We start from the raw sequence: 9,178 nt of genomic DNA, 5'->3' as shown, positions 1-9,178 counted from the left end.
GCGCTGCGCACCTCCGCGCGGAGGAGGCGGCCAGAAGGCCCGGGGAGGACGCCCGTGCGGAGGCGTGGGCCTTCCTCGAGCCGGCGCGCCGTCAGAGGAGGCTACGCGTCGGCGGCGCTCCGGGAGGAGGAGGAGCGCCGGCCGCGCGCCCGCGGAGGAGGAGCGCTGGCCACGCGCCTAGCGGAGGAGGAGCGCTGGCCACGCAGGCCGCAGCGGAGGAGCAACTCCGGCAGGAGTCCGCGCGGAGGGCACGGCTGCGCAGCCGGCGAGCCCGCCGAACCCGCACTCCGCCTGGGAAAGGGCGCAGTGGGAGCCCTGGCCGAAGTCCCCGGTGCCCTCCGGCGTGTCGAGCCGGAACAGCGCGTCGCCGCCGGGGGGCGTCGTCGTCATCGACGCCGACGATGACGAGTACTACTGGGGGTAGTACTGCCGGCGGCCACCGTGCTCGCAAACCCTGTCTAGGGTTTCTTTTTTTTTTAGTTTAAAGCTCATATAGGGCTTTCTTTTGTGTAAAAATTGCCCAAAATAGGGCTAAGTTTAATTAACCACTAGTTTAAATTTATTTTTGGCTGTTTTCCTTTTTTATTTTTATTTTTGTTATTTTAATTACATATGCGGTGCGTAGGGCTGGAATTCGAGCCAAGCCGAGCCAGCTCGGCTTGACTCGCTAAAGCTCGGTCAACAATCGAGTTAGCTCGACTCGACTCGTTTAGCAATCGAGTCTGAATTTGAAACTCGGCTCGACTCGCAAAGCTCGCGAGTAACTCACGAGTAGCTCGTTTAAAACTATCAAATATAACATATAATATGTACAATGCATTTTCCCGAATATTTGGGCATAAATAATGAACAACAAGCATTAGGACTATGGTACCACAAAAATATAAACCAAAACGATCAATATATCATCAGCATAAGATTGCCAAGTTGAGAAAATAACAAATATACTTGCGCATTTTGGTGGTCTTGGGCCGAATTCGTTTTTACCGAGCTAAATGAGCTACTCGCGAGTTTGATGAACTCAGCTCGTTTAGCTTGAACTCGTTTAACGACAAAATATGAAACTCGGCTTGGCTCGTTATACACCGAGTTCGAGTCGAGGCGAGTCGAGTCACGAGTTACTCGTTTAGCTCGCGAGTTTCGAGTTTTAATTCCAGGCCTAGCGGTGCGTCCGCGCGTTGGGCGCAGCGTGCGACCCAAACGGACACGCGGACGCGGGGCGCTGTCCGGGTGTCCGTTCGGCCACCCAAACGGCCGAAAACGAACGACCCAGCGCGTCCGTTTGGGTCGCGGGTTGGAGATGCCCTAAACCTCCTCGCTGCGTCATGCAGGTAATACTGCACATTCACAGCGGCAACAACCAAAATTTGCACGACGCTGGTCGCCGAGTTCGCCAAGGATGCAAAATTCGCATGTGGCTCTCTATTCCCGATTCTGCGACTCCCGTACCAGTTTGGCGGATCTCAGGTTTATGATGTGCTTTTCTTTTTCCATTCATACCAATACTGATTGATCACGTCACCTGCTTGATCACCCATCCGACAATGTAGATAAATGAATTTGCAGTGTAGGTTCCTTTCGTTATCCAGTGATTGATTTGCATACTAACATCGAGAGATGAAAATGTGTAGAGCCCCTTTCATCCAGGCATTGATTTGGTTTTATCATGGTGGCGTGCCTGCTAGCTAGGATGGTTGCTTTTGGAGTATTAGCTTCACCATATGATTAAGCGTGTTTCCATTTAGGTTATTTTAACACATGTACTCCGTATTACATCTCCACTGCAATCTGTTTTGTAGGTGTTCGTCTTCACCAACATCGAGGATGACAATATACAGGTATTATTTGGTGATCCATTTTTTTTTTCAGAACACAGTATAACGCAGACGCTCACAAACACGCACGTACAAACACCCCTAAGAACGCACGCACGCACACCCTACCCCTATGAGCACCTCCGAGGGACTGAGCCGGCATATCTTGAGGTTGACGAAATCACCACTGGCGCACACCTACTGCATATTTATCTTTCAGATAATCTAACATGTCCCTGAGATAATTATTGTCCTTTTGTTGATATTTCTGAACGACATCCTTCATTCAGTTCTTTTTTTCAGGGTTTCAACATGTATCTAGAGTGGAGCCACCAGAATATCTATTAGGAGGCAAATCAGTATATACATACTGTTTTTCTATATTTTTGTTTTGTAACCGGAATCTGCCACGGCCCTAATAAAATTTGGGATATGGGCTGCTTATTGCATAAACACTAAACGGTTTTTTCAGTATGCTTGTGCAAGCAATATTTGTGGTTATTTGACCTCACAAAATTTCTTTCTTTGACTCTTATTAGGTGAAGCTGAGGAGCTCAACCTACTGAAACAAACATGATAGTGAGAGATGGTGGAGTTCAGCATGCCGCACATGAGCATGATAGTTTCCCCTCTCTCTATTCTCTTAGGTAATCCACTTTGATCATTATGTCAAGAGTGCATAATAAACTACCCTAAAAAAGAATGCATAATAAACTGTCTTTTTTGGTTTCTCTATTTATTCATCTGTATTTCGTTGCAACACATCACTAATTCAAGAGCTCGATACATCAAGAGGGGTACTATTAAACCGAGGTTGAATTGTAATATGTTGGAACAAAATATGGGTTTTGAGAATTTAAATTCGGTGGATCCCTTCACTCACATTTGCTTCTTTGCCCTCTAGGAATTTATTGCAGACGCTCATGCAGTCATGCCGAAGCTAGCTTTGCTGTTGAGCTTCCTGTTGGTATGGAACCACTCTCTCAAATCTAAATCTCAATTGTTAACGACAATTTGGAGTATTACTTATGTGTAATACCTGCAGTGTCTACGTTGTTCCCCTTCAAAAAATATCTCTTTTGCAATATAAGTATAGAAGTGAGGAAGGAGCACATGTTTTCATCAAGTGCAAGGAGGTTAACCTGGTGTGGGGCAAAAACATGGACTGGAGCATGTTCGACATAAACGATAGCCTTGACATATGCTGATATGGCACTACATATTGTATGGGTAATGTTGGAGCAATTGAGGCTGGAGTAAATAGTACCCATGTAGGAGATATTCCTTTCTCGGATGAAGATGTTGCTTACAGGGCTTGATGCCATTATATAGAGTACATGGAGCCCTTCAATAGAAACTTGATATCGTACAAATTTTTCCTATAATTTTTTGCTAATTTTGGACTAAACTTTCGAAGCCAGGAGCGAAGCCCTGAATTATTCCGCCGGTGACATGTTCTAGGCCTATGAAGCTTTGTTTCTGCTACGCCCACGTAGATCTTCACCACGTCATACCGTCCGGTACGACCTGTTCTATTCACCCGCTAGATTGTCACTTCTCATGTTTATCAAAATATTATGGCCTACTACATGTTGTTTTTATCTATCGATTCCATCCTTCTATTTGCAGATGTTTTTTTTGCTGAATGGTTGGAAGCGGATGAAACCTGTTTGTCTGATTAGATAGGCCGTAAAACTAGAAGACTAAAGAAGGATCTGGAAAATTACATGTTCGTGATAGAGAAAGGAGTTAATTTTGCGGTTGATCAGTTTAGAGCTTTGCTCTCAGCATACCTCCATCTCGACTATGAGTTTCAGCTAATTAAAGTTGACATCAACATATTCGTTCTTCATTAGATACTCATATGCCAACTGATTGTGCATGTTCTCTAGACTTACCTCGGAAAAGTACAAAGAAGACTTAGAACTTGAAACCACCCAGATGCATAACAATGTCGTCTTGTTATTGCGTTCAGTATTATCATGTTATCGTACATTATAATATCCCTGATTTGTTTTAAATTTTTTATAGTGAATTGTGAATTATATATGTGCATTGAAGAAATGAAATTTGAGAACCCGTGGCAACGCACGGGCATTTATACTATGCGAGTAAAAGTATGGCACCTCAAACGGTGAACCATAGATCCACCACCGACTAAAACCTCTGGTAGCATCTATCAGTGCTAAAATGTCATTTGCATGTCACGGCATTGGATAGCGTCGTGGCGATAGGTGCACAGAAGTTCAGATAAGAAGGAAAACTAAATTTTCTTGATATCTTTTTCCTCAAAGAGAGAAAAAAAATCTCAAAGACGAATAGTAGGAAATTAACAGAAGCAGAACGTACAGACAAACAGAGCTACCGAGCATATGGATACATTAAACGAAGGGCAACGATCGACTAGTACAGAAGAAATTTTCTGGCGGCCAACGTGCTAAGGATTTTCCGGAGGCCAACGTGCTAGGTGCATGCTAAACAATCTACTTAGTGAGACAGAGGAGGGTAAGCTTGATCTACTGAGGGTTGGGTAGCCTGGAATTGGCTGCAGAGACCCTGGAGCCCCATTCCAGCAGCTCTTTGCTGGTGTCGTCCTTGTGCGCGATCACCTCAATGAAACACAGGGAGTCCTTCTTCTCCCCCAGAGCCGTCTCAATCGCTGCCGTCAGCTCCTCCTCGCACTTCACCTGCAGATATCACAACATCCATCAGCAGCAATTCCACGAGCTCGGCCTCATTGTGATGCTTGCACTGGTCTACGCAATGGACCATCGCTTACCTTAGCAGTCCAGCATTTGCCCTCCCCATTGTGGATGGCGTCCACAAGGCCGGTGTAGTTCCAGTTCTTGATGACATTGTAAGGTCCGTCGTGGATCTCCACCTCGATAGTGTACCCGCCATTGTTGATCAGGAAAATTATGCTGTTCTGCCCGCACCGCAGCATCGTCGACACATCCTGGGCAGTCACCTGCACATAGTTGCCACAAGATCAGATTAGGAACACAATATAATTTCCACAAGATAGCAACATATAAGGTACTGTAAGAAATTTCACCTGGAAGCTCCCATCACCAATGCAGGCGATCACACGCTTGTCATTCGCCCCTTGAGCATATCCAAGCAATGCACCCACTGACCATCCAATTGAACCATACTGCATTTGGAATTCATACCTGAAGTGTGCAAACAACCCCGCTCAGTACAAGGCAATGAACAAGGAAACATACAAAGTCACAGCAGTGCAAATTCAGAATGTAAGAATGCTCACCCACAGCCCTCAGGCAGCTTCAGCTTCTGGCAGTTGAACCAGGAATCACCAGTCTCTGCGATCACCGCATTGTCACCCGTAAGCATCTTCTGGATGTGCTTGAAGAGCACATTGACACGCAGCGGCTCATTCTCCTCACACTGCATCAGTTGGCCCTCAGGCACAAAGATCCTCTTGTAGTTCTCGTAGGCAGTGGTATTCTTCTTCACCCGCTTCGCCAGTTCAGACAAGTATTCCTTCATCATGACACAGCCGAATGCAGGGCCGTTCCCAACAATGACACGGTCAGGCTGCACGATAATGGCCTTGTCCTTCTTGAGGAGGAAAGAGTAGCCAACAGAGCTGTAGTCATTGAAGATAGGGCCTGCGAAGATGTAGGCATCAGCAGACTCGACGATCTCTGCACAGAATGCGGTGCTGACTGCGCCCCAATAGGTGCCAAGGAAGTGGGGGTGCGTCTCTGGAACAAGGCCCTTGGCCGATGGCATTGTCGCATAGGCATAGCCACTGGCATCCACAAGGTCGATGAAGGCCTTCTGTGCTTTGGCAACGCGCAATTTGGGGCCGCCGACAAGCACCGGCTTCACCGCCTTGTTCAGGAACTGGACGGTTGCCTCCACTGCAGCCTCGAGCCCCATCTTGTTGCTCATCCTGCAATTTCACAACACAGTGCAATTCATTAGAATGCATAGCCAATACAATTTATTTCATCAGGGGGCTAATCAACTTATAGTGAAATGTCACAAAAGACAAAACACTCATTAAATTCATCAGATAAGATTAGTCAAAGAGCATCAATGAAATAGGTACACTATTGAATCAACTATCCCAGCATAGGACTACTGGATCAACTAGGAAGATCATTTGGGTAATACTAAAATCTTAAGCTCCCAACAGATCATTAAATTTATCAGATAACTCAGATAGCAACAACTGCAAATCAAGAGTCAAAACATCATTCTACGCACTAGATAATTTGGTGGAAATGTTCAATGGTCCAAACATATTGCTTATCCTGCAATTTCACAAAACAGTTCAATCCATTGTTAGATGGCTTCACATATACTGTATATTCATATTACAGTGCAAGTAAGTATTACTACAGCAGAGTTGATGCAAGTAAAATAGCATCAAAATTCCCCATATTAAATTGCGAATGCTAATGATTCCAGTAAGCGCAATACTGGGAGTTCCCAGCAGTGTTAAGACATGCAAATCAAGAGTTAAAAACACAGCGTAGTGCGTAGTACTATAGTAGACAAGTTGGGGAAAATGTCACATGATGTAATGCGGTTGCATAATAATTGGGAAAAAACCTGTGAGTGACGAGATGAACAGAGCAGGCAAAAGCGGCAAGCTGGAAGGATACTCTCCCCTGGTCGTCCCCCGCGGCGGCCCAAGGGGAGAAAACCCTAGCGCCGCCCACCCGCTCCCCCTCTCCCCTCCCTCCCCTGCCGCCGCCAGCGTGTGCCGCCGGGCAAAGCCCGCGCGGTGCCGGCGGCGGCGGGCCTTCCCTTACCCGGCGCGTGGCGGGCCGTGCGGGGCGGCGCTGATCCATGGCGGCGGTGCATCTCGGCGGAGGTCGGCGGGGCCTGGCGCGGCGGCGGCCGGCGAGCCGCGTCAGGGGCGTCCTCTCGCACATGGAGGCGGCAGTGGTGGCCGCTGCAGCTGCGCGTGGTGGCTGTGGTGGTGCGTGGCGGCCGGGCTCGATCTGGGCCTGTGCGGGCCGGCGCGGGCCGCGGCTTCGGGGCGTGGTGGCGGCGCGAGGAGCTCTGTCTCCGGCGTGCTGCGTGGGTGCAGCTGCAGTGGTGGTTGGCCGGCAAGGGTGGCTTCCTACCTCGAGCTCTTGATGGCCGCCGGTGAGGCCGGTGGTGGCCGGCACTCCTCTTCGGCGACGGTGAGGCCGGTGTGGCTTCTTGCCTTTCTGGTGGCGGTCCAAGCCAGCATCTGCATCTACGTCCATCGTCTCCAGTTCGCCGCTGGCGGCATCGGGGGTACGGTGAAGGACCAGGGTGAAAGCCCTGCCCGGTGCTTCCGGTGCGGATCACGGCGACGCCCGAGGGAGCCGCTTCCTTCCTGAAGGCGTGATCTTTGGTCCCAACTGTGCCTTCCCTCTCCTCTGGTGCCAGGGGAAACCCTATGTCCAGTCCATCGGGCAAGGCGGCGGCGGCGCCATGGCGTCGTTCTCTTCTTGAAGACGTTGTCGAGGCTACTTGGGGAGAGGCCGATGTGTTACTGGAGGCTGGACATTGCGATGCGCTGCCGGTGTTGGCTGCTGGCCAGGGCTTGGGGCTTCGAGGCGCTATGTACGACGTGGTGGATGCAACCTGGTCAGCTGCTTCTCCAAGTCCGAAGGATCCTGCCTTCTCCTCGCCGACTCTTCTAGGCTCATGAGGGGAGGTACGTTGGTCCGGGCTGCCTTGGAGTCGCGGTCGTGCTATGGTGGTATCTCGCTTGGTTCGTGACGCGGTTCGGTGGCTCCGTGCTCCATCTCCTCACCTCTTTTGGTAGGATTTTGGGGGCGGGTCGTTCTCTTCGGGTCGTTTGTAGCGGGGTGTTGTAAGCCGCTTGGCTATGTATCGTCTTGGGTGTGTGTGGAGTTGTATCGGCCGTCGGCCTCTTCTTCTATGTGATTGATACGTCTTCCAGGACGTATTCTCGAAAAAAGAGATGAACAGAGCAGGATGGTACCTGGGGGTGAGGAAGAAGGGGACGGGGTCGCGGCTAAATGTGGGGTGGGTTAGCCCGGGGAGGTTGCAGCTGATGCTGAGGTAGACCGGTTTGCTCTCCCTGAGCGCCGTGGCAACCGCCGTGTCGATCTGCTCGTGCGCGTCGTCCAGATTGGTCACCACTGCCTGAATCCACAAACAACAGGGCAAACCAGATCAAACCCTCGAACCCAACAAATTACGAGTACTACAGTACATCGGGTTGAAGGAAAATCCCCAACAAATAACAGGAATCATGAAGAGGCGATGCATGTCGATCAGGTAAACGCCGCGCCGCGTACCTGGTGGCAGGTGACGGTCTGGAAGCAGCGGAGCTCCTGGGAGAAGTCGGGGACGCCGATGGTGTGGTGGAGGATGCGGTTGGTGCCGTAGTCGTTGGAGTTGGGCCCGCCGGCGATGCAGATGACGGGGAGGTTCTCGCTGTAGGCGCCCGCGATGGCGTTGAGCACGCTGAGGCCGCCGACGGTGAAGGTGACGGCGCATGCGCCCACGCCGCGGGCGCGCGCGTAGCCGTCGGCCGCGTACCCGGCGTTGAGCTCGTTGCAGCAGCCGACGAGGCGCAGCCCGGGCTCAGCGATGAGGTGGTCGAGCAGCGTGAGGTTGAAGTCCCCGGGCACGGCGAAGACGTCGCCGACGCCCGCCTGCACGAGCCGCCGCGCCAGGTGCCGCCCCAGCGACGCCTCGCCAGCGGACACCGGTGCCGCCGCGCCGTTCGCGGCAGCCGGCGACGCGCCGTTCACGGGCCCGACGTCGATGTCCATCACGGACTGGGTGGAGGAGTACGGAGCAGAGCCGTTGTGGGGTTCGGGGGAATGTGGTAAACCTTGGTCGAGTTTTTGTTTCTTCGACGACATTTGTGCGAGTAGTGTGTGTCAGGCCTGGTGTGTGTTGATGTGGTTGACGACGAGAGGCAGGTGGCCTCACTTTATACACAGGTGGCACATGGGGAGCGAACTGCGATTTACTTCTAAGAGCAGGGGTGTTCGAGCAAAACGCGCCTTCTTTACTTCGGGAAAGGCAAAAACCACGTACCACGCAGCGCCCGCCGCGGAGACTTTGCCTAGGTCCACTGTCAGCTGCACAGATACTAGGAGTATCAGCCTAGCATCTTTGGCCATGGTAATGAGGAATGCCTCGATCCAGGGTTGGGAACTTTGGGCGTCACAGGTTCACAGCGGTATTTGGTTTGCGGCGCAAGTCGCGGTTTTAATTCTTGTTTGCTGCGCAAGGTGAGCTTGTGCTCTGTGTTGGACTCGCTCGATCCAGTGAGTGGCTACGTCCACCGACCTGTCACGTGTGAGCTGAAATAGGGAGCAAAACACGGAACCAATGGCCGTATTTTCCAGCAAACATTTCTTTTGCACAAA

The 9,178-nt window shown here is 50.8% G+C and overlaps 1 protein-coding gene and 1 long non-coding RNA gene across 4 annotated transcripts; one reads left to right on the top strand and one right to left on the bottom strand.

Moving 5' to 3' along the window:
• The first annotated feature begins 2,238 nt into the window (after nucleotides 1–2,238).
• On the top strand, nucleotides 2,239–3,751 carry LOC127295803 (uncharacterized). Of its 3 annotated transcripts, none has more exons than XR_007848102.2 (4): nucleotides 2,239–2,461; nucleotides 2,719–2,781; nucleotides 3,236–3,334; nucleotides 3,444–3,751. It is a non-coding gene; the product is annotated as an uncharacterized lncRNA (long non-coding RNA). The 3 variants fall into 3 exon arrangements; XR_007848101.2 differs by having other exon boundaries at nucleotides 3,232–3,334; XR_007848100.2 differs by having other exon boundaries at nucleotides 2,719–3,334.
• Nucleotides 3,752–4,059: 308 nt separating this feature from the next.
• LOC127295799 (pyruvate decarboxylase 2) lies at nucleotides 4,060–8,693 on the bottom strand. Its single transcript, XM_051325799.2, has 6 exons — nucleotides 8,093–8,693; nucleotides 7,774–7,937; nucleotides 5,083–5,733; nucleotides 4,870–4,987; nucleotides 4,594–4,782; nucleotides 4,060–4,501 (listed from the first exon to the last, which is right to left on the bottom strand). The coding sequence occupies exons 1-6, from the start codon at nucleotides 8,663–8,665 to the stop codon at nucleotides 4,331–4,333; spliced, it is 1,866 nt and encodes a 621-aa protein (XP_051181759.1). The 5' UTR covers nucleotides 8,666–8,693; the 3' UTR covers nucleotides 4,060–4,330.
• Nucleotides 8,694–9,178: the final 485 nt, after the last annotated feature.

The sequence above is a fragment of the Lolium perenne genome, chromosome 4 (genome assembly GCF_019359855.2).
Source record: "Lolium perenne isolate Kyuss_39 chromosome 4, Kyuss_2.0, whole genome shotgun sequence".
NCBI classification, from domain to species: Eukaryota; Viridiplantae; Streptophyta; class Magnoliopsida; order Poales; family Poaceae; genus Lolium; species Lolium perenne.
This window is presented reverse-complemented; position numbering and strand designations above follow the sequence as displayed.

Coding starts and splice junctions, on each gene's coding strand:
- LOC127295799 (XM_051325799.2), bottom strand. CDS start 8,665: ATGTCGTCGAAGAAACAAAAACTCGACCAAGGTTTACCACATTCCCCC. Junction 7,938..8,092: donor AGACCGTCACCTGCCACCAG/GTACGCGGCGCG, acceptor TTGTGGATTCAG/GCAGTGGTGACCAATCTGGA. Junction 5,734..7,773: donor CCCTTCTTCCTCACCCCCAG/GTACCATCCTGC, acceptor GTGAAATTGCAG/GATGAGCAACAAGATGGGGC.